The sequence below is a fragment of the Papio anubis genome, chromosome 15, assembly GCF_008728515.1.
Source record: "Papio anubis isolate 15944 chromosome 15, Panubis1.0, whole genome shotgun sequence".
Classification (NCBI taxonomy): Eukaryota; Metazoa; Chordata; class Mammalia; order Primates; family Cercopithecidae; genus Papio; species Papio anubis.
The window spans coordinates 1,731,918-1,757,452 of NC_044990.1; the positions used below are offsets into that span (position 1 = coordinate 1,731,918).

At 42.1% G+C, this 25,535-nt stretch overlaps 1 protein-coding gene and 2 long non-coding RNA genes across 5 annotated transcripts in view; 1 reads left to right on the top strand and 2 right to left on the bottom strand.

Annotated features, from left to right (window-relative positions):
- The window catches only part of MICU2 (mitochondrial calcium uptake 2), a 94,287-nt gene extending 78,972 nt beyond the window's left edge, over positions 1 to 15,315 (bottom strand). Inside the window, exon 1 of one of the 3 annotated variants that reach the window (XM_031655753.1) lies at positions 15,047 to 15,315. In XM_031655753.1, the coding sequence (XP_031511613.1) occupies positions 15,047 to 15,256 (210 nt within the window). In that variant the 5' untranslated portion in view covers positions 15,257 to 15,315. The remainder of the gene's footprint in view (positions 1 to 15,046) is intronic. The other 2 variants (XM_031655754.1, XM_031655755.1) reach the window with 2 other exon arrangements.
- Positions 13,846 to 15,040, bottom strand: LOC108582824. The gene is made up of 2 exons (XR_001896657.3): positions 14,609 to 15,040; positions 13,846 to 13,941 (listed from the first exon to the last, which is right to left on the bottom strand). It is a non-coding gene; the product is annotated as an uncharacterized LOC108582824 (long non-coding RNA).
- LOC116270542 lies at positions 15,297 to 21,387 on the top strand. Its single transcript, XR_004178612.1, has 3 exons — positions 15,297 to 15,403; positions 19,532 to 19,676; positions 21,052 to 21,387. It is a non-coding gene; the product is annotated as an uncharacterized LOC116270542 (long non-coding RNA).
- Positions 21,388 to 25,535: the final 4,148 nt, after the last annotated feature.

Sequence of the window (25,535 nt, forward strand, 5' to 3'; positions counted from 1 at the left end):
AATTTAATCGGATTCCCCAAGTTTCCACTGGGGTCCCTTTTTGTGTTACAGGATCTAATCCAGGATACCGCCTTGTACGTAGCATCTTGTCTCCTTAGCCAGTGACATTTATTTTAATGAGGAGGCCGGGGTTCGGCTCTTGTCCTCTGCTGGGTTTCCAGTGCTCCTTTTTTTCTTTTGTTTGAGACGGAGTCTCGCTCTGTGGCCCAGGCTGGAGTGCAGTGGCACGATCTCGGCTCACTGCAAGCTCCGCCTCCCGGGTTCCCGCCATTCTCCTGCCTCAGCTTCCCGAGTAGCTGGGACTACAGGCGCCCGCCACCGCGCCCGGCTAGTTTTTTCCATTTTTCAGTACAGACGGGGTTTCACCGTGGTAGCCAGGCTGGTCTCGATCTCCTGACCTCGTGATCTGCCCGCCTCGGCCTCCCAAAGTGCTGGGATTACAGGCGTGAGCCACCGCGCCCGGCCTTAACTTCTTTCTAAAGAAACCTTTTTCGATTACCTGCTCCACCCTGACTCATTCCGATTACCTGCTCCACCCTGACTCATTCCGATTACCTGCTCATTCTCCACCTTGACTCATTCCAATTTCCTGCTCTGCCATAAGCATATTTCCCACCAAAGCACTCACCCCGTAACTCTCTTCAAATTAGCCAATGGGAATTAGTTTAGCCTGTGCGGTCTAACCCTAGCCAATAGGGGAACACCACAGCAGCAGGGGCCACGTGCGTCAGGGATAAGAACTTCCCTGACGCACGTCCAGGTGTGCGCTCACCATTGCTCTATCTGTAAGGGCGCGCTCTTCTATAGAAGTACACTGCCTCGCTGAGAAGTAAAAAGAAAAGTTTATTTTCGAGTGCTATTTCTTTTGTGGCACCGAAACTTCATTTATAACAATTTCTTCAGTGTTTCAGGAAGCAATCTTTTCACGACTATAATTTAAGATGGATTTAAGCACTGCCTTATGGGTCAAGTCTACTAATGAAATACAAAGTACTAGTTTAAAAACAAAAAGGCTGGACTAGCTCATTCATGCCTGTCCTAGCTACTTGAGAGACTGAGGAGGGAGGCCTTCATGGGTCTAGGAGTTTGCCTTGAGCTATGATCGCACCACTATGCTCTGGCCTGGGTGACAGAGCGAGACCTTGTCTCTATAAGTAGAAAACAAAACAAAAAAGTTGCAGTATTAAATAAATAAACATGCTTCAATCACTGATAAAAAGTGATCAGTCAGTATTAGGTTTAACAATTAGAAGTGTGTCTCTGTAACATACACTACTACATACGCTACTGATTGTCTTCTTGGTATTGCAATGGTTTCCTGGTTAAACCCCAATGTTTCCTCATTATCATTATTTTCTGGCTTGCCATTAAAGTATCTTACACTTCATATGTCTGAGATTAGGAACTACTAGGACAGATAAGTCTTCCATATATACTTCAACATATGTAGGCAGCTGGATCAGTTATCATCTGATAATTAAATGAGCCTTTGGGAAGTGCTCAGCTGTTTTCCTGTTTTCTCTTTGCAGTAGGGCAGTCACAGTTCTATTCACCAGGCTCCCGCTAAAGCAACAGTCAAAGCAGTACCATCACCACCACCGAAAGAGCAGTTCTCTGACCTGGAATTCAATCCTGGAGCATTCCAAGCATTCCAGAACTTCCCAGGACTGGGTCTGAATGGAGGCAGAGCCATATTGAAAATGTGCTGATTTGAGCTGGTTTCTTAATTGGGCAATTATGACCAAGTTAAAATGAAAAAGGTTTTGTCCATAAAACACTCAACAGTGTCATTTAATCTCCTGACATTCAAGAAATGCAGAAATCAACCCATTTATAGCTTCTTACTGTATATAATTGTCTAATTGTATATACTAGTGAATGAGAAAAATGATGCAATTCCAAACAGTAGATATGCTGCATTATCCATATTTTGCTTTGAAATATCTGGAACAGTTTGTGGAAACACATTGTGCTTTCATATTTAAGGTTCATCTTGCCTAATTTTAAAAAGATTTGCATTGGCCGGGAGCGGTGGCTCATGCCTGTAATCCCAGCAGTTTGGGAGGCCGAGGCGGGCGGATCATGAGGTCAGGAGACCGAGACCACCCTGGCTAACACGGTGAAACTCCATCTCTAGTAAAAATACAAAAAATTAGCCGGGCGTGGTGGCGGGCACCTGTAGTCCCAGCTATTTGGGAGGCTGAGGCAGGAGAATGGCTTGGGAGGCGGAGCTGGCAGTGAGCAGGGTACATACAGCTAAGTGATGAGGGACTGAGGACAAAGATGCCTGCGATCTTAAGGTATCAAGTTTCTAGTACACAACACACAAAACAAATGATATCCATGTGGATAAATTTAAGATTTTATAACATCTTATTTCCTTAGAAATATCTATGGAACTATCTATGGAACCACATATCTATGTAGGTTTCACAGATATCTATGAGGATTTTAAGGCCAGGCTATACTTAAAAAGTATGACTCATTAAATATTATTTTTATATTGAAATTACTTATACTCTGAAAACATTTAACAATGTTATTTATGAAGAATTATTGAGAGAATATATTAACTACTAATTTACTCTACCAAATATTTACTGCTTTTTAAACTATAAATAAAACATTTAGATTCATATACTGCTACTATTAGTGGCTTTTGGTATGTTTATGCACTGTTGTAATTCATAAAACTCCAAAATTCACAGTAACAGAAGCAGAATTTGTATATACTAGCTACTAAAACACACATGGTTTATAGAAGAAGAACAAACAGTAATATTTACTTGGATTCCACTAAACAATATAAATGCAAAAGAAAAGGTTAAATATACTTTGTTTTGATATTACAATTTGTTGTTCTTTCCCCCAGAAAAGTCACTCCACAGATTTACAGCAGGATCGTTAACTACTGTCCTATTATACAAGGAAGGAAAGTAAGACAACCTCTCATTCATGCAGGACAAACAGCTATGCCAAAAGCACAAATTACATCTAATTACAGGGTATAACTTTGTCATCTCTCTTTTCATAATGTAGCCATTTACACACTTTGATTTTTGACTTCCATTTGGGTTTATTAACATCAAAGCTTTGTCATCACTTACCTGTTTCTACAGACATTTTTTACCTGAGGCAATAAAGTATAAAAACTTCTTTGCATTCTTCCTTTACTGTTGCAAGAAAGCTTTAGTCTTCACTGGGATTACAATGTTTCACGGTTATTAAACTTCTGTATGTTGCTATAAAGTTTACTGCTCTTGGCATATCAATTTTACATGTACTGTTATTAAACCAATGCACTGCACCAAATATACTAACGGTATACTCCAATAAGTTCCAGTTTTACCTATTGTTAATGTCCTGTTAGCATATTTTTTCTTTTTCACAAAAATAATCACCACAAATCTATGGTCAGACAGCTTGAAATAAAAGAAAGCCAATTTAATTTTACGATTATGGCTCTTAGAGCAAATTAAAATAGATTAATCTTATTAACTACATTGAGTGTTTAAAATATTCACTGACATGGAATAGAAAAAGAGATTCTACATCTAATGAAACTGCAAATTCACTTCCTAAGTTATAATATAGTTTTGCTTATTTAAACATAATGGTCCACATTTCTTGCTTTTATTTAAAATTTGTAACCATCTCTTTTAGTCAGATTGTACTCACAAAATAAAAAATGAGTTCAAAATATGAATTTACATAATATCAAAAGCAAACCACCTGGTATTCTCATTTTAGAATTGTAACAATTTTTAAATTTAATGCCCAATATATTACTTGTATTAAAGTCAAATACCAAGGTTTATGAAAAAACATTTTTTAGATAATACTTTACAGCAACATTAAAAAACCCCAACTAGCGGACTCACTAGAAGAAAGCCATTAGAAGTCTGTGGCAACTGGTCCTATATTCAGCAAAACTGTTGTATCCCCGCTCTCACGGTTCAGTTTCACAGCTCTGTAAACTATTCCCTCTCCCCCTAACCATCTGGGTTACCCGCTCCAGGAGCAGATTACAGATCCCTCTGACGATTACAGATCCCTGAATCTACTTCTTTATTTTTCAGAGCAGTTCAACATCAGTTTTTTTTTTAAGCCTTTTCTTTCCAGCAGGAAAATGTGGAATTAGTCTATAATCAGCTTCTAGGATTTACCATACCCTCTGTTTTCATTCCTGTTGCAACGGAAAAAATATCCTTGCTGCTACGAAAATCCAACTTTTCTACTTGTGTCTTTTGTTTGTTTGTTTTAAAGATACGGTCTTGCTCCACCATCCAGGCTGGATTGTAGTGGTGTGATCATGGTTCATTGTAGCCTCAGCCTCCCAAAGAGCTGGGACTACAGACGCGCACCGCCAATTCTGGCCCTTTTTTTTTCTATTTTTTTTTTGTAGAGACGAGGTCTTGCTGTATTGCCCAGGCTGGCCTCAAACTCCTGGTCAAGTAATCCTCCCGCCTCGGCCTCCAAAGCACTGGGATTATAGGCAGGAGCCAACACACCTGGCGTGTTACAGCATATATTTTAGTCTTCTTTATGGCTTATGTTTATTACTCTCATTTTTCTCTCCATTTAAAAATTCTAACTTGCAGCAGCATTTTCTTAAGTCACTTTAAATCTTTCCAGTACCAAGGTCGGCATATATACACAAACATTTAAATATAGCATACAAAAATGATGCATTAAAGTTGGTGAGAAAAGATGCTTAATTTTATTTTCCTAGAAGCTGCTCTCCCAGGCATCTTCTTCCCTTTCCCATTATTAACATTATTTGTCTGACATTTCAGAGAGTATAATCTACTATATCCTAGGAAAATAACTGTCATTTTGTACATCAAAGCTAAAAGCTCTCCTCTCTCCGATGGGTTAATCAAGACTTGGCTGCACCCCCTTCCTTCCTCCCCTTTGCCAGGGACGAGGGCAGGAGAGAACCGAGTATTCAAGGCACCGGCTTTCAGGAGATTGGTTACATATGGGGCGACTGAGTATCAAAATAAATGGAAACTCTTTGAGTAAAATGGGAATCCATGAGTCCGTATACATACATAAATGAATAAATGAGTAAACACTGGAGAGGACAAAGCCTTATGAAGCCACAAAATTATCTCCCCTCAAAATACTTATTAATGAATATAAATAACTTATTAAATTTTTAATGAAGAAACCTGGCAGATGTCTTCTTACCAAATGATAAAAGTAACTGTAATTATCACCAGTAGAAATCTAATTTGTGTACCTCCTAATACGACGCGTTGAAAAGAGCACAGCACGGCTTTAGTGGCATTTGTGAAAAAAGTGCAAGAATCATGAGAAAACATCAACTAAACCTAAATAAAGTGCAAGAATCATGAGAAAACATCAATTAAACCTAAATTAAGGAACATTCTGGAGAGTAGCCACTACTCAGTGATAGGTGAAAATGCTTTAAAACTGCAAATGCAAGTAGGTATAGGAACAATATGAATGGACTGTAGATCGGAGGAAAAGCATGCTGACTTTGAACTGAATTTAGCCATTTTAAGCACAGCTTTAGCTGGACACTCTTACCATTCATTCATTCACTCACTTATTCACTTAACAGTTATTTATTAGTATCTATCATGAATTAAAGACTACACTAAGTATTAGTAAAATGATGAATAAAAGCTAAATAGTTAGGTATAAGTACTTTAGAATGGTAGTTATAAGATACTAAACACTAAATGTGCACTTAAAGTAGATGAAATTTCAGTGAACACTGAATCTTGATTTTTCTTTTTTGATAGATTCAAAGAAATCAGACTTTGAACTGCACAGGTGGAGGCATTCTGCTTTCTCTGAACATAAAAGACATCCAACTTAAATTTTATTAAGTAAATAATATCAAATTCAGCATTTCAATACAGACCCCAGTGTCAAACAGGAGTCTTGCCCCCCGATGTAGAGCTTTTATGCCGTAGTTGGTCCAACGTTCTGTGGACCACTAAAGAGCAAGGATGGACTGCCCCAACCGGTTTTTGTAATTTCCTAAAACCACACATTCATTTTACTAGAGGATCACAGGAGTTAAAGACTTAAAACAAACTTTGGCAATTAAAATAGGATACCAAGATGCAAATGCCTGGTTAGAATGGCTCAAATATTCCATCCACAATGTTAAACAAAAGCAACTGTTATGCTTGTGCACATGGCAGGTCAGAGGCCCAAACTGTCCCCTTTCCACTAAGGTGGTCCTCCAGTTGACCAGGTGTGGGCTGCATGGTAGTTCTTTTCCAGGATTCTACAGCCGGGAGTAATAAGTCATGCCAAGCTCTCTCTCTGCTATATCCCGAAGTCCGGCACCTTGTGGGTCAGCCCCCAAGGGCCCTCCAGCTTCCATCTCCCAACACTACGTTCACTTCATGTCTCTCATGACAGGGAGGAAACTTAGCGTTCCTTGGAGACCTGAAGGGATGCAGTGAGCTTAAGAATTTTGAAGAGCTTATCAATCAGTCAGCCCTTGTTCATCCCTGAGCGGATGTGTGGTGGTATTGTGGTGGACCTTTACTGGGCACTCTGCTGAATAACTGGAGTGGCACTTGTGCTTTAGTCCAACTGGCTATCCCTTTCACCCTGGCATTTCGTCAACCAGAGGAAGGAAAAATAAGACATCGTAAAGTGAGAGAAGCCCCTTATGGGTCTTTAGACTCTTAGATCTATTTAGACACAATTAGAATCCCACAGGGAATTCCAGATCAATTTAAAGCCCAAAATCAAATAGCTGCAGGATTTATGTCACTATTTGATAGGTAACAATAAAAATGTAGATTAGATAACCCACATCTACTACAACCAACAGCAATTTATTAACTACACTAAAAATGCTATTAAAGGAATAGCTGAACAATTAAGGGCTACTAGCCAGATGGCTTCGGAAAATCAGATAGCCTTAGACATGATATTAGCAAAAAGAGGAGGAGTTTGCACCATGATTAAAACTCAATGTTACACCTTCGTCCCAAACAACACTGCCCCTAATGGAACTATAACAAAGGCATTGCAAGGTCTGACTGCTCTGTCCAATGAGTTAGCCAGCAACTCGGGGTAAATGACCCCTTTACAGGATGGCTAGAAAAGTCTTTTCGTAAATGGAAAGGAATGATAGCCTCAATTCTTACTTCCCCCACAGCCATTAATGGGTGTACTTATTCTTGTCAGGTGCTGTGTCACCATCTGACAAGCTTCTTCAGCTGCAGCAGGCTTTATACTCTTGTGATAGGCACAGCCTCTTGAAAAAGGCTGAATCTCCGCTTTGGGGTGGAGGAGGATACCTCTCCTAAGTCTTTAGTTCCTTCACGGTCCACTCTTCTTCAGCCTAGAGGCAGGAGCTACTTTTTGACACCTGCTACTTCTGGACCTCTGTGAGTATTACTCCCTTAGTAGTCAATTACCTTCTACTACTTTTTTACATTAAATTTCCTTCTTCAGATTACTGGTTTGATTTCTGTCTCCTTATTGGACTCTGATAGAGATCAATCCTACCTTTAATTTTACAATCTAGGAATATTCAAAATCCTTCCAGGACTGTCGCTAAGAACTGGGGCAGTGGAGGTACTTACACTCTCCATGTCTCCTCTTTCATCACTTCCATCCAGCGCTACTTCTGCTTAAAACCACGGGAGCCTTGTGCAACTCTATCCAAGCACTTGTGCATTTGCTAGACTTTACTTATGATGGGATGAAAGAAGGGGACATCTTAAGACTACAGAGTTTCTTAAGACTACAGAGATCTTAAGACTAATGCCTTTCCAATCCCGTCCTTCCTTCTCCCTCCATCTCCACTCTTAGTACTCACTTCCCCCCACATTTCCCTTATATGCTCCAAATTCTTCTGCTTGTATTATGCAAAGCAGCTTTCTCTCACCCCTGAAGCCTAAGTCAGCCACATTCAGGTTCTTTTTTGTTGTTTTTGTTTTTTTTGGAGACGGAGTCTGGCTCTGTAACCCAGGCTAGAGTGCAGTGCGATTCTCCTGCCTCAGCCTTCCAAGTAACTGGGACTACAGGCACACACCACCATGCCTGGCTAATTTTTGTATTTTTGGTAGAGATGGGGTTTTGTCATGTTGGCCAGGCTGGTCTTGAGCCCCTGACCTCAAGCGATACACCCGCCTCGGCCTCCCAAAATGCTGGGATTACAGGCATGAGCCACTGCGCCCGGCCTCACATTCAGGTTCTTACAGGGCTTACTCTCTACCTCAAACACAGAGTATGTAAACCAAAGCCATTCTCTTGCTAACAGGATTTTCAGCCAATTGTTAAGATACAGAGCTTGTTATATCTTCAGTTGGTGTAAAATGTGTAACATGCACTCAACTAAGATGTAGAAATAGTTTATTAATATAGTTGGTTTTTGCCATGTCAGGATTATTTTCCAAATTTAAAACTAATTTAAATGGCTTGAGGTTTACCAGTTGAAGCATCTCAATAACTGAAATGAAAATATAATTTTAAATTCTAAAATGAATATTTGATATTTTAATGTGATAGCAAAGGACAAAAGCTTGCTATATAAAGACAAATATAAATGTTAATAATATATATTAAAAATGCAATCTTATATGCAGTAACAGGTTAAATGGACCCATCTTTAAACTTCAGGGACAAAGGTATATCTATTATTAAAACATTATAGATGTCATCAATTAATTCACCCATTCAATAAATATTTACTGCACCTACTATGTGCCAGACTTTTTTCTAGGCCCTTGGGACACAGCAGGTAAGAGCAAAGTCTCTTATTTACTTACGTTTTCTAAGGGGAATATGGCATGACATGTCTCCATGGCTCTAAGTGTGTAACTGAATATATCTGGGACAGTTATAACTTAGCTGATTCTAACCACTTCTAGATATCGGTTGTCTAATATTTCTATAAAAGCCAATCAAACCAAAGTTAGAGAAGGTCACTTTGTTATCTAATGCATTTCAGTTCATTCACCCTAGATAAACATTGACGATGTGCCATTATGTGACTGTGATTATTCTAGGTACTAAGAATACAGAGATGAAAAAGACAAGAGGCCATTCTAGCAAGAGAAGACAAAATAAACAAGTATATAAAAAAATGTCAGGGTCGGGCGCGGTGGCTCACGCCTGTAATCCCAGCACTTTGGGGGACCGAGACGGGAAGATCACGAGATCAGGAGATTGAGACCATCCTGGCTAACACAGTGAAACCCTGTCTCTACTAAAAATACAAAAAAATAGCTGGACGTGGTGGCCAGCACCTGTAGTCCCAGCTACTCAGGAGGCTGAGGCAGGAGAATGGCATGAACCCGGGAGGTGGAACTTGCAGTGAGCCAAGTGAGATTGCGCGCTCCAGCCTGGGTGACAGAGCGAGACTCTGTCTCAAAATAATAACAATAATAATAATTAAAAAAAAATTTCAAACAGCTATAAGCACTATGAAAGAAAAAAAAAACATAACAGAGGAGAGTTTTATGTATTTATAAATATGAATGTAAATAAACATATCCAAGAAAATATCAATGAATTTGTATAAAAAATTTGTATTTATTTAGAATAAAAAATACAGCATTATAGACAATGTTATGCAAAATAATTTTACTTTTCAAACAGTAGTGGAAAAATTTTCTATTGAAAAGCAAACAGCAACAACAAAAATCTGTTATGAAGTCAAAAAAACCTAAACTAACCAATATTATGCATAATTTGGAAAGAAAATTTAGGGAGTAAATGAAATATTCATGCAATTAACAAGTGAATAACAAATAAAACATCACTGTTGTCAACTGTGAACTATATTGTATTTTACTTTGGCTCTGCTGTTTTTACTTTTCTTCCCCAGTTTTGGGCATTATTACAATGACTTAAAATAGTAATGGTACCAGGTGCGGTGGCTCATGCCTGTAATCCCAGCACTCTGGGAAGCTGAGGTGGATGGATCAACTGAGGTGAAGAGTTCGAGACCAGCCTGACCAATATGGTGAAACCCCATCTCTACTAAAAATACAAAAATTAGCTGGGCGTGGTGGCATGCACCTGTAGTCCCAGCTACTCGGGACGCTGAGACAGGAGAATTGCTTGAACCCGGGAGGCGGAGGTTGCAGTGAGCCGAGATTGCACCACTGCATTCCAGCCTGAGTGACTGAGCAAGATTCCATCTCCAAAAACAAACAAAAAAAAAGAAGTAATGATTCAGAAAGCTTTACTTTTAGTCTCATCATCTACTGTTGAATATCTACTTAGTGAAATGGAGGTTTGTTTTAATCAGTTCGGATTTGCCAATATATGATTCTAGCTTCTAATAACAAAATACAATAGTAACCACAACACAGGGGTCCCCGGTCCATGGTCTGTTAGGAACCAGATCACACAACAGAAGGCGCATGGTGGGTGAAAAGAGCTTACCGCATGAGCTCCACCTCCTGTCAGATCAGTAGCATTAGATTCTGACAGGAGCGCAAAACCTATTGTGAGCTGCACTCCCACGAGAATCGAACTAATGCCTGATGATCTGAGGTGCAGCCGTTACATCCCGCAACCACCCCCATCTCCGTCAGTGGAAAAATTGTCTTCCATGAAACTAGTCCCTGGTGCCAAAAAGGTTGAGGACCACTGCCATAACACTTATTATTTAAATTCCTACAGGAAAGAAATATTTTCAACCTTGCAACTCTAAAACTCTCTTGTTCCTAAACCTCCTTTCTCCATTGAAATAACTTTTTATAATTTCATAAAATGTATCAAGGCTTAAGAATGCAGCTATCCTTTTACAGCAGAATGGACTGGAACAAGAGAATAAATCTATCTCCTCCTATGGTTTCTGATTTTACATGTCTGAATCAAATATAACATTGTAATGGGAGTAATACTAAAAGCTTAAAAAAGTTTTCAAATGTTATTTCAAAAGCAGCAGTTTACATAGAAGTAACTGATGTGCTGACATGATCAAAAACAAGTTCCACTAAGAATTTCTTTGTTGGAGGCACTATTTTGTTGCCTAGGTGTAACAATACAATACATAGACTTGCAATTCAGAGTCTTTACTAATTTATCTTTTAAATGTATTTTAAATTCATCCACTAATTTAGCTATCATCAACTCTCTCCTGAATTACTGCAACAGCTCCCTAAATCTAATTTTCAATTCACTCTCTTTACTAAAGTCCCAATACTCTTTCCAAAGGTCACAAACAAATTTGTGATACAGTATTACATGGACTTATTTACGCATTAAATTGATATGGTGGCAGTTTTAAAAAGCACTTTCATTTTGAAGAAGTGATACTCTGAAATACTCATAACAACTTTAATATAGTAGGAAAATATCTGAGATTTCTGTTGATGACAAAGGCAGTTACTGTAATATCACTATAGCTTGTTGCCTACATTCATTAAATGAATTGAAGAAAACATTAAACAATTTATGAAAACAAAAATGAAACAAAATTTTTGTCAATGAAATTTTGTCAATGAAAACAAAAATGCAGTATTTTTTCTAAGTTCACAGATCCCCTAAATTCTATGCATGGACATATGGGGCTCCATGAGGGTTAAGAAATCCTGCAACGGCTTCCTGCTGTCCTCAAGATAAAAATTAATGTCACATGGCTTATGGGACACGTAATGATCTGATTCCCAGCCACTGCTCAAACCCAGTGTTGAACCCCATCTTTCCCAGCTCTTACTCTGCTGAGTCAAACTCTTACTTTCAGACCCTCTGTAAAGCTATGTCCTTTGCCAACGAAACTCTTCCCCTTCTCTTTGCCTAGCAAACTTGCAATCACCCTCCAGGTGTCAACCTACACATAATTCCTTCAGGAAACCAAGACTGTGTGAAATACTCTTCCACTATGCTTCCACGGCACCCAGTATTTAACCCGACCACAGCACTGATCACACTGTATTAAAACTGCCCTTCCCCATTCAACTGTAAGCACATACACTGTGTCTCCAGTCCCTGCTCCTGGCATACTGTCAAGGACCAAGTAAGATTTCAATACTTGTGAAAGGAAGAAAGTAAAGAAAAAAGGAAGGTCTCAATTTATCTACCGTTTCACGACATGAAACTCTACCCTTAATTCCTGATTGACCCTCAAAAATGCAGGCTGTTGGTCACAATGGGAACTAGAAAAGTGTAGGACTTCATTAATATAAATTTATATTTTTATTGGAAAAAAGCACTTAGTATAATGACTGAAAATGAAGGGCATATTCACTATTATTATTATTATTTTTTTTTTTTTTGAGTCAGAGTCTCGCTCTGTCGCCCAGGCTGGAGTGCAGTGGCAAGATCTCAGCTCACTGCAAGCTCCACCTCCCGAGTTCACGCCATTCTCCTGCCTCAGCCTCCCGAGCAGCTGGGAATACAGGCACCCACCACCATGCCTGGCTAATTTTTTGTATTTTTAGTAGAGATGGGGTTTCACTGTATTGGCCAGGATGGTCTCAATCTCCTGACCTCGTGATCCGCCCGCCTCGGCCTCCAAAACTGCTGGGATTACAGGCGTGAGCCACCGCGCCCGGCCAGACGTATTCACTATCATTATAGGGGCACGTCAGGAAGACTTTACCAACCTGGAATACCAACATAACTGTATTAATGCATAAAACTGTATGGCGATGGAAGATTCATCACAAATCAAAATTCTAGTATGTATCTAGTTCAACTATGCACACCTGTCCCCAAAGTAGTGGTGGCAGAGGAGAATTAACAGGCCCAAATCTTAGGGAAATGTATCAAAATCACTGAGGTGAAGGCAAAGTTTTCAAGCTACGGGTCCTCTCAATCCTTCCTGTATTCAGCCACTGATGCTGAAAGGAATGTCCACCGTGGTGGCAAAAGGATGAGAACCACTGTCTCGGTCCAACAGTAGATCAGGCAAATGCTATGCCAACAGACTTTATTAAACAATTGATAATAAAATCGTTTCTGTATTACTTTAGCTAAGATTAAACTTACAAAGCTGCAGGGAAGGAGAACTGAGAGTTGGGAAGAGAATCCAAAATAACTACACTAGTGTGAAGTTTTCAGAGTCAAGTTAGGGATTTAAAAGGAGAAAGACTAGAAGTGGGCCGGAAAAAAACCAGTTAGATGTGTAAGTGAAGTCAAGAGTCTACAAATTGCTGCTGGGGGGTGAGTGGTATTTAAGTCTTGTTCTAGGGATAGTGAGTGAATCACTTTAGTGGGACGGTGCCTGAGTAGTGTCAGGTCAGAGTGTGACTCAAAGGGCTCTGAAGGACAAAGTTTTAATATGTGCATTTTGGCCGGGCCCTGTGGTTCACGCCTGTAATACCAACACTTCGGGAGGCCAAGGCGGGCGGATCACGAGGTCAGGAGATCGAGACCATCCTGGCCAACATGGTGAAACCCCGGCGCTATTAAAAATACAAAAAAATAAAAATAAATAGCTGGACGTGGTGGCCTATGCCTGTAATCCTAAGTACTCGCGAGACTGAGGCAGGAGAATCACTTGAATTGGGGAGTCAGAGGTTGCAGTGAGCCAGGATCGCGCCACTGCACTTCAGCCTGGCGACAGAGAGAGGAGGCTCGGTCTCAGAAAAAAAAAAAGTGCATTTTACTGTCAGCAAAATGAGACACTAATGGTTTCTGAAGAAGGGTACACTGTGTGGTTAAAGTGATACTCCACAGAAGATTAATCTAAGGGTCTTAAAAACAGGATGAATCAAGGGGAGAGAGAGAAACTAACGATGAATATACTGAACTCCTTGGTACAAGATTCACAAAAATGCTATAAAAACACTAGATGATAGACCTTTCCATTATATCTATTATGTTTACATTAATATAATTTATAATAATTTGTTATTAATACAAATAAGGAATATCACTTGCCAATACTTAATTTTAATTCACAAGGCCTTCTTTCCTCTCTTTTTTGTTGTATCTGAATGTTCCTTGAGTTTTTCGCTAGAAAGGCATAATGTAAATCTAAAAAAGAAAATAAAACACTACTTTCAATTTTCAAAAAAGCTCATACGTAAAAACTTACTAGGTCTACAAAAATTTTAAAGTACTACTCATTCAAATTTTCAAATGCGTTACATTACTTATCTTGAAACAGGGAACTTGAATCTTTTTTTTTTTTTTTTTTTTTTTGAGACGGAGTTTCGCTCTTGTAGCTCAGACTGGAGTGCAATGGGTTGATCTCGGCTCACTGCAACCTCCGCCTCCCGGGCCCAAGCGGTTCTCCCACTTCAGCCTCCCGCCACCATGCCCAGCTAATTTTTTTGTATTTTTAATAGAGACGTGGGGAGGCGGGGCGGTTTCACCATGTTGGCCAGGCTGGTCTCGAACTCCTGACGCCAGGTGATCCACCCGCCTCGGACTCCCAAAGTCCTGCGGTTAAAGGCGTGTGCCACTGCGCCCGGCCGACTCTTATCTTTAATAGATGGAGGTTTTAGGAGCAATTTTTGCTTAGAACTTATAATGGTCCACTAAGATATTAAGGTTTATAATCATGCAATAATGTTCCTTAAAGTTGATAATAAAATCTGGAAATCAACTGGTTAATTTTTATGGCTGACACTTTCGTGACTTAAAAAAGCAATCGACAGAACTTCACCATGCTATGCAAAGAACAGGACATAAAACTTACAAAGGTTAACAAAGGTATATCCCAGCGGGGTAACTGGACGCAAAACACCTGTGGATGTGAACGCCACTTCAAAGACCAGAGAGGGAGGAAGGGGCGAGGCGCAGTGAGATTCTGAATTAGGAGGCTTGAATTAACACACGCCCACACTCATCACCACGAAATTACTGCGGCCAGTTTGCGGGCTGTGGTGTTCAGCGTCCGCGGGGTTCTCCCAAGGGAGGCGGAATCTCCCGTCACCGGCCTCGAAGGCCCTCGGGGGCTCAGGGCGGGGGCCAGTCCAGGAAGGAGCGAGTCCCACCAGTCGCAGGGCGCCCCGACCCGCAGCGGCGCTCACACCCACGGCTCCGGGACAGCCGCCCAGCGCCAAACCACTCCCCGCCAAGGCGTCAGGGGAGGGAGGAGCTTGACTGGGGCTAGCAGAAGGAGTTCGTCCCGTACCTGTGCTGAGACTGTGAGGCTGCCGTCGCGCGCCGCGACATTCACGCGGCTGTGGTGCCAGGCCGCTCCTACTCCTGCCAGGGCGGCGCCGGCCACTGCCGCAGCCAAGGGGCCGGGACTCGGCAGAGCCCGTCGGCTGGCAGCGAGCCCCCGTCGCAGTCTTCCGCCCCAGGCCGCCAGCCGAGCGCAGCTCCCCGCAGCCGCCGCCATCTTTGCGGAAGCGCAGCTACACGGCGCTTGTCTCCTGGCGCCACCGCCAGCGCTGGGAACTCTCGCGACATTCGACAGGCTTCAGCCCCGCCTACCGAGCGTGCGCCGTGGGTGCGGCTGCTGAGGCGACGCTCGGAACCGCAGGAGGTGGCCTTTGGTTCCGGGGCTGCCTTCTAAGGCTGTGGAGATGGGATGATAGGAAGAGTAGGAAGACAGTATAATATGGCTTCCTAGTCCAAAACAAGATAGTGCCCTCGGTTGTGTGGGCAGGTTTCTTTCTCCTTTTCATTTTTTTCATCTTATGAAACTGTGAAACGTTTTTTGAAATAGCCTCTTCTGCATCTGTGTTCATGTCTTCCTATGCTCATGGTCTTGACTATTCTTTAATTTCTGCTAAAAGAACTCTCAGACAAGGCATTCTCTTTATTTCAGTCACTCACTATTTGCTAATGTTGAATTTAAATTCAGTTTCAACAGAGGGTTTGATAGTAGCGCGTATCCTACCTAGAACTAAAAGTCATAGAGACAGAGCCGCACACCAACCCCATGTGTCTATCAGCAGGGACCCAGAGGTTTTCCCTGGTGCAGGCTTAGTCCTGGCTGTTCCATTGGTGATACGTGGTGTAGCTGAGGCAGACTACTTGGTTTTATTTAACAGCCTCCAATCTTCCATTCTTTGGTCTTCACTTTTCCTGAGTAACTCTCTTTAATAAACTCTTTGTTCAGCCTCTGAAATGTCCCCAGCTATTAGAAGCTTTAGTTGGGCATGCAGTAACGGAGCCAACATCAAAGGGGCCAAGACACCTAATCACATAATCACTGCTGTCTTGAAATTTTGCACAAAACAAAACTTCAAGAAACAAAAACAAAAACCTGTCACATGAAATCTAATTTGATCATTCAATGGAAGTCCCATGGATCACTTTGTTATTATCTGCCCTTAATCCTTGCTCCCTTTCTCTTAGCTGGCTTGTCTAAATTCATCTGCAGTCAGAGGTTCCTCACTTTTCCCTCAGCTTCTGGACTCACTTTCAGTGTGCTTTCCCAGGCAGGAAGTAGAGAGATAAGCCTCACTTCACAGACTTTTGAGCCAGACCTCAAGGTTTGAATCCTAGCTCTACCAGGATGATCACTGTGGTTTGGGGCAAATTATTTAATCTTTCTGAGTCTCCATTTTCTCATTTGTAAATAACTCACGATTCGGCAGGTGATCATTGCTATTTGGGGTAAGGTATTTCATCTCGTTGAGTCTCAATTTTCTCATCTGTGAACAACCCTCTTACAGTTTGGGGTGGGGGAGCTAAATGAGATATTTTATATAAAGCGACTAGCCAAATGCCTGGCACGTGGTAGGCTTATGACAGATATGCGTTTACTGTGGTCAAGGTTTGGTTTACTTCTGCCCTGTGAACACAAATGAGCTTGACTGAATGTCCATGATTCTAGATCACTAGCCCATCTTAACCCGAGACTTTCCTGCTTTTTCGAATCTAGCCTGACTTTGTCAACCTCTGGACTGTCTTTCACCTCTGCTAACTCTGGTAGCTCTTGGCACATGTCCTGCTTTTGTGGACTATTGACATCTAGCTTGTGTCCTGGTGATTATAGGACTTCTAGGATATGTTTGGACACCCTGGATGTCTTATCTTGTAGCTTATTCTTGATTTCCAGAAACCACAGTCTTTACTTGTATAATTCCAACTGCCTAATTCACACAGTTCCTCTAGGTATTTTATGAAACCTGGCATCTATTACTCAGTTATTGCCTCAAGCCCAAGATAAGTTTAGATTCCTATTAAAACGTGGCACATTTAAGAACAATGTCTTTCTCCCACAATTTGACATCCTTGTGGGTGAGATGTCTTCCTTTTCCCTGCTTCTCTAGCACCTACCACAATGCCCAGCATGTAATAGACATTCAATGAGTGAGTATATAAGTGAATAAATAAATGGCACAAATGAAACTCTGGGGTTCATATTTCTAAGCTTTAGCCATCCGAAATACAGAAGTATATTATTCCTTTGGTGTACTTTATTTTAAAAACAAAACTTCTTTTTATTTTGCTGAAAATCTTTGAACCCACTTGGAAAACAGTGTAATTAGTTATTTTTAAAACTTTCATTATGTGCCCAGGCATCTAGAACTCTCACTTATTTAATGTATTCAAACTTTTCTTTTCTTTTTTTTTTTTTTTTTTTGAGACGGAGTCTCTCGCTGTCGCCCAGGCTGGAGTGCAATGGCCGGATCTCAGCTCACTGCAAGCTCCGCCTCCCGGGTTCACGCCATTCTCCGGCCTCAGCCTCCCGAGTAGCTGGGACTACAGGCGCTGCCACCTCGCCCGGCTATTTTTTGTATTTCTTAGTAGAGACGGGGTTTCACCGTGTTAGCCAGGATGGTCTCGATCTCCTGACCTCGTGATCCGCCCATCTCGGCCTCCCAAAGTGCTGGGATTACAGGCTTGAGCCACCGCGCCTGGCCAAACTTTTCTTATGCAGAGGAAACAAATTCTTATAATAGAACTAATCTCTAGTCGAATAACCATTCTAAGTATGAAATCTTCCTTGGCAGCTGCTGACATTTGTCCAAGGACATTGACTATATTGGTCTTTTTGGGCTCCGGCTTTGTTCATTTCTTGATCATCAGCTGTAAAGTCCTGGGCTGGGATGTATTTTCAACCGTGCAGTTTATAAACCAACCCTCAAATAAGAGGCTGCTTCTAAAGCTGTACATTGTATACTGTTTTAAATAGCTGGACAAAACCAGGGATGGAAATACTGATTGTTTTAAAGTATCATTCTTAATTCATTTACTCCTGCTCTTTTTTCTGAAGGAAGAACAAAAATGGTATGTCAGAAACACTACTCTTAACGAGCTTTATTTTCACTGGAGATGCTAGGCTTGAATTTCAAAACAATTGTCTCTGACGGTTATCCTGTACAGAGAGGCAAGGGTGTAGTGGGCTGGCACAGGCAGAAAAGCATCTAGGGAAGAGAGAAGACTTGATCTGGAACTTGCTGGGGTCTGAGGTAGGGTGAAAGCCTGGGGAATGCTGCATACAGTGTGTGCTGACAGGCTTGGAGCAGAAGGGCTAGCTGGGGACTGGCTTGGAGTGTCCTGGGGGCCAGGCAGGGGCCACACAATGATCTCCAGTCTATGGAACAGTTGGCAGCCCCCTTGTCCCTCTGTACATTTGTCACTGGGGTATTCTTGCTTCCCCACCCACCCATTCCAGCGTCCCCACCCACCTTGAGGCTGAGCTCCTCTTCTGAATCTCAGATGCTTCACCAGTGTATTTCTTCTGCTTGCCCAGACTTTATCCTGGCCTTTCTTAGCCACTATCCACACGCTTCTTCAAATTATTTTCCTTTTTACTGACAATCAAAACTTCGATTCCCTCTGGGTTACTGGTCTTGAACAAAACAGGTCAACTAGTTTTTCTCACTGAAGATATTTACTCCTTCATATTTCCATTTTAAGAGAAATTATTAACTTGAACACATCTTTGATCTTAGCACATGTAGGGGAGAAAAACAAAAATTGCCATTGGATTCTGAAAGATTGTTTACTGCTCTATTCCAGAATAATGTGCACTGAGACAGATTATCTTAGGTGGAGGAGAAAAAATATGGGAGATCTCAAAAGAATAGTTAAAGAGGTGGGACTCCTATAGGGATGAAGTAAAAAGCATCTGAATGGACATTATAAAGAACCATTGCTTGGAATAGACAGAGGTTGAACTATATTTATGGTGGATAATTGTGTAGCGGAGGGTATGAATCACTCTCAGAGGCCCCAGATGAGTCAAAAGAACTGCTAATTACGTCTTTTTGTGCAGTTTGGGGCCATGAGTAAAAATATCTGGGTATCATGATTGATACCAGCATGTGTGGAAATAGGTTAAAGTGAAATCTTACTGACAGTGAGAAAGCAGTGCCCAGAGGAGCGTTTTGTGTGTCTTTCAGATCCTCCTCTGCATCTCATTACCTTCCCTCCCTCCCAGTGCAGCTCCCATTACCTTGCGCTATAATGATTGTGGCTATCTCTTAACATGTGCCTTTGCTTCGTCTTTTTCTTCTCTGAAGCATCCTACAGGTCTATGTTAGATTAACCTTCCTAAAACATTTCTTTCACCATACATCCATTAGCTCTGTGATTTACCCTTCCTAAGCCTCTGTCTCCATGTTGGAAAATGAGGAGATGGGTTTCAGTTTATTTTTACACTTCTAAAATTCTTATTGTATGCCACTCCAAAGTGTCTTTTTTTTCTCCTTAGTTGACAAACTGTATCGAATGTGAAATGTGTGCCAGACATGGAACCACACGTTGACGACAGCAAGGACAAATAGGATACAGGTTCCCGGGTACGGGCTGTGCTCTTACACATTGACCCGTGCCCTCTATGCTGAAAACTTTTAAAGGTATGTAACCCCCCATTTATGTATGTTTATTTCTTAAATCTACACATTTACAACTAAATGTTAAAAGCCTCATAGTAAGAATGTAAATGGTGATGTAAAGATGAACTAGTATTTACAAAATAAAATTGTATTTTTATTATTAAAGATGCAATGAATGTTTTGTTCTAAAACTGTTAGTATTTTAGTGAGGTCTATGTGATTAAATTGGCTTCATTAACTTGGAAAATGCTGATTTAGGTTTTATGAGATACAAGGTTTGGTATTATGCTGAGTTAATTTATACATTAGTTTTTGATGACTGTCATAGCTCAAACAGGTACCTCACAAAAATATATTAATCGGAATGGAAGGAGTGACTGTACTATTAGTTAAGGTAATGAAACCATGATACTTGTCTTTTTTTAGCTTTTTCTTATGAAAAACTCATATATATATAAAATTAGAGAGACTAAAATGATGAGTCTCCATGTACATAGAGCTGGACTTCCACAATTACCGACTCATGGCCAGTCTTAGTTCATCGCCACCTTCTCCTTTTCCCTCAATTAGATTATGTTGGCATAGCCCCTAGGCTCACACAATTTTATTCTACATACTTTATTATGTGTTTTTATTTTTATTTTGTGTGTGTGTCTGTGTGTGTATTTGAGACAGAGTCTTACTATGTTGTCCAGGCTGGAGTGTAGTGGCGTGATATCAGCTCACTGCAACCTCTGCCTCCAAGGTTCAAGCAGTTCCCATGCCTCTGCCTCCTGAGTAGCTGGGATTACAGGCGTGCACCATTATGCCAGGTTAATTTTTGTATTTTTTGTAGAGATGGGATTTCACCATGTTGATCAGGCTGGTCTCTAACTCTTGGCCTTAAGTGATCCTCCCTCCTCGGCCTCCCAAAGGGCTGGGTTTACAGACATGAGTCACTGTGCCCAGCTCATTATGTATTTTTAAAAGATGAGCGCTCATAAAAAGAAAACCCAACACCAATATTTTGTCTTTGTATTTCTTAATAACGCTTATAATCCAATGGACACAAACATTTACTGAAAAAAAAAGTAGCATAAATTGCTTAAAATGCTAGGAGGTTGGGGGGACACCAACAGAAAGAAGATTAAGAAGTCTGTTTTATGAGTGTTGTGTAACACTTCCACATCTCAGAGAGAGAGGTCTGTGTTGTCATAAAGTACACTTATGAAAATTAGTGACAGCACAACATTTGAGGTTGCAAAAAAAGATTTTTTCTGGAAATACATTTATGGAACACATAGTGTATGTCAGAAGAATTTAATTGGTATTTTCAAGTCCATTATAATATCTCCAAAGTTTGGTGTAGCCCACCAAAGGAGACAATTCACACTTTCTTTCCTTTGCTCCTTCTCAGCTGTAAAATGTACATCTCACGCACATCAAAGATGGTGACAGAGAAGAATTAAGAAAGACAGCATGTCCAGAGGAGCAAGGGACAAGATCTAAATAATTTCGTGAAATGTTCCGTGATCGCAAGATTTCCGCAGAAGTGTTCAAGCCTGTGATATGTATTCTTGTGCACTGAGACATCCAGAATATCATAGCCTGTCCTTAACTGTGCAGAAGACCAAGCCACTGAGTAAATGCAAATGCTTTGACATTTTTATTTGTTTCTTAAAAACCCAAATAGGCCGGGCGCGGTGGCTCAAGCCTGTAATCCCAGCACTTTGGGAGGCCGAGACGGGCGGATCACGAGGTCAGGAGATCGAGACCATCCTGGCTAACACGGTGAAACCCCGTCTCTACTAAGAAATACAAAAAATAGCCGGGCGAGGTGGCAGCGCCTGTAGTCCCAGCTACTCGGGAGGCTGAGGCCGGAGAATGGCGTGAAGCCGGGAGGCGGAGCTTGCAGTGAGCTGAGATCCGGCCACTGCACTCCAGCCTGGGCGACAGCACGAGACTCCGTCTCAAAAAAAAAAAAAAAAAAAAAAAAACAACAAACCCAAATAAAAATTTCAATTTCATCATTCATTCCTTTTCCCCAAAGCCAGTCTGCTAGTTAGCTGTCTTTAGTCTATGGCATGGTGTGAACACGTGGTGTCAGCACCACCACCCAGAGGCCATCAGCAGGACAGGAGGCTGGGCATCTGGCAGCAGGATCTGGTTTTTCTCCAGTTGACTGGGTTGCCCTGAGTTGTTTTTGTGCTTCTGATACTCGGAAAAATACACTGAGATGGTCACCATTCAGTGGCTCTCACAGACAGACGACGACCTTATATAGGTCTTGTCTCCAGCAGAAGACAGTGGAGACCTGGCAAGGAGGGTGGAGCCAGGTGTGATAGGGAACTCCCAGGTGGGCAGGCCTGCACCTGGCACACAAGCAGACTGGTGGCAGAGAGTGTTGGCCATCGCTGCCACCTGCTTGGCCTGCAGGCAGGTGATACCACAGCTTTGATTCATTCGCCTCATCACTTCCTCAGGCCACGGCCACAGTGAACTCTTGCAGTTGTGAGGACTTCATGGCAACCTTTGGGTGTTGAGTTTGCTGGGAGTGCTTCAGATAGGGGCAAAGATCTAGGGGCCAGGACATGTTTGGCAGAGAAAAAGAGCTGTCTCACAGGAGCTCCTGCCATCTGTGGGGCCTTCACATGTGCAGCCCAGACGCCGGGACAGCGGGGTCCGCGCAGAGCTGTACCTACTTTGGGGGCACCTCAGCCCGGGGGCTTCCCTAGGTAGAAGCGCCAGCCTGGTAGAGTGAAGGGCTTGCTGAGCTGCTTGGGGGAAGGAGTGACCACAGAGGTCTGTCTTCCAGGAGACAGCCACAGAATGCACGGGAGGTGTGATCTGTTTCCACCCAGGGCCTCTGAGGGTGGGCGCCAGGCCCAAGAGGTCCCCTGGCCCCATGGGGTGCCTGAGCCCTGCCGGCTAGTGGCTGGCAGGGCTGGGCCGCTCCCCGACCTGCGGACCTGTGCCAGAACCCCTGGTGGGGTACGCAATGAGGAACCACCAGGACCCACCAGGACCCCAAGAGTGGGCACTGGGCACTGGAGCAGGCCTGCCATGGGTCAAACAGGGTCAGCCCCAGTTGTAGTCCTTGTGAGAGGTGAAACTGGCTGGGCATCTGGGTTGGGTGAGGACTTGGGGAACTTTTATGTCTAGCTAAAGGATTGTAAACGGACCAATCAGTGCTCTGTGTCTAGCTAAAGGTTTGTAAACGCACCAATCAGCACTCTGTAAAACGCACCAATCAGCACTCTGCAAAATGGACCAATCAGCAGGATGTGGGTGGGGCCAAATAAGGGAATAAAAGCAGGCCTCCCTGGACCCCCAGCAGGGAGCAGGTTGGATTCTCTTCAGGTTGTGGAAGTTTTGTTCCTTTGCTCTTTGCAATAAATCTTGCTGCTGCTCACTTTTAGGGTCCACACCACGTTTATGAGCTGTAACACTTACCTGGAAACTCTGCAGGTTCACTCCTGAAATCAGCCAGCCCAGGAACCCACCAGGCCTAAGGAACAACTCCAGGTGCCGCCTTTAAGAGCTATAACACTTACAGTGTAGGTCTGGATCTTCACTCTTGATGTACATTTAGAATTAGGTTCATTATTACTGATAGTAGATATAAATCATGTTTTTCAAATAACTGTCTTGATAATTACCTTTTTTGGGGACTGATTTTGTCTGATTAGATAGTTGTTTCTATCTTATAATAAAGCTGGAGAGCAGAAGCATGATCCCTGCTAGTTGTCTTTGTTCACTGGCATTTTAATGTTTTAGCATCATCCGTCTGTGGAGTTTTCGCAGGACTCTTTTAAAGCCAGATATTGGCCAGGCACGATGACTCACGTCTGTAATCCTGTCGCTTTGGGAGGCCTAGGCGGGCGATTCCTGTCGCTTTGGGAGGCCTAGGCGGGCGGATCACCTGAGGTCAGGAGTTCAAGACCAGCCTGGCTAATATGGCGAAACCCTGTCTCTACTAAAAACACAAAAAATTAGCCGGGCATGGTGGCAGATGCCTGTAATCCCAGCTACTCGGGAGGCTGAGGCAGGAGAATCGCTGGAACTTGGGAGGTGGAGGTTGCAGTGAGCCAAGATCACGCCATTGCACTCCTGCCTGGGCAACGAGTGAAACTCTGTCTCAAAAGAAAAAAAATCTGGGTATCCATTCTCATCAGGCTTATTTTCATTAACACTAGATAATATAACCAGTAAATCCACCTAACTGGGTGCACAGAAATTGCAACCCCTGACAATTTATTGAAAGCTCACCGTCAAGTAAGGACATCTCTCATGAATGCTTCAAGTCACAGAACTTATACTCTTTTGTCTTGCATATCATGACATGAGGCCTTCTTACTTAGGGCCTATATAATATATAGAGATATAGTTCTTTTTTTTTTTTTTTGAGATGGAGTTTCACTCTTGTCGCCCAGGCTAGAGTGCAATGCTCGATCTTGGCTCACTGCAACATCCGCCTCCCAGGTTCAAGCGATTCTCCTGCCTCAGCCTCCTGAGTAGCTGGGATTACAGGCATCCGCCACCACACCCAGGTAATTTTTGTATTTTTAGTAGAGACAGGGTTTCATCATGTTGGCTAGGCTGGTCTCAAACTCCTGACCTTAGGCGATGCACCCGCCTCAGCCTCCCAAAGTGCTGGGATTACAGGCATGAGCCACTGCGCCCAGCCTATAGTTCTTAATATATACATACATAAAATATATAATATACATATTTGTTGCTGTTGGATTAAAAGCTTTAATATTTTGTTCTCATACTATTAGTTTATCCCATGTGGTCTGACACTCCCCTTTAAGAACCCCAGGCTACTGCATTTTACATGACATCCAATCTCCTCAGCCTGGCATTCTGTTGTGGCAGAGGCAATGTTATACATTCACCAAATCTCATTTTATTTATTTTTTTCTGGGGCACACGGAAGATATATTTCCCAGCTTCCCTTGCAGTGAGGTGTGGCCATATTCTCACACTCTGGTCAATGGCATGTGAGGAGAGCTGACTGTGTCCATTCTGAGCCCAAGTAGCTAAGAGCCAATGTACCTTCCTCCATGCCCCGCCTCTTCGTCTTCTGCAGGGCTCTTACAGGCCATGCATGCCAGCAGGGATAGCTAGAGTAAGTCACTTATTGACGGAGAGCTGCTGGAGAGAAACACACAATCTACATTTCACTGACTTTCTTGTGTTAAGAAACTGAGGTTTTTGTGATTGGTTGTTACAGCAGCTGGCCTGGATGATCTTGACTGGCTGTCTATTAATATTCCCTATGTAAATTCTCCAATGCGACTCTCAGTTATTTACTGTCTGTCATTGCCATCACTTTGAAGAACGTTGTACAGCAAAATGAAGCTCAATATTACATTATTAAAAGACTGTTGTTGAGGCTGTAGCTCAGTCAGCCTTATTGTATCCCCTGGCAAGAATCAATAGGGGAAGTTTCTCTTAGTTCTAGTGATAATAAAAGACCCCTCACCTTTTACCTAGCCTGCTCTTTTGGATATTCTGCGTCTTGTAATTGATCATGTTTTCCTCAGTGCTGACTCTGTGGCTTATGTCTAGTAATTGTATAGGCTTTCTGATCTGCATTGTTCTGACTTCCTACCTTTGTTTTCCTGCGACACCACAATTTCTTGCTAAAAAATACAAACAAATCCTTTTTAGGCGTTTATTCAAATGGCTCAAATTTTTTTTGGTAAAGAAAGTGATAGAAAGATATTTTAAAATATGTAGACTTTTATCATTTTATTTTATGTATTTATTTTTTTGAGATGGAGTCTTGTGCTCGTTGCCCAGGCTGTAGTACAATGGGGGGATCTTGGCTCACTGCAACCTCTGCCTCCTGGGTTCAAGCAATTCTCCTGCCTCAGCCTCCCGAGTAGCTGGGAT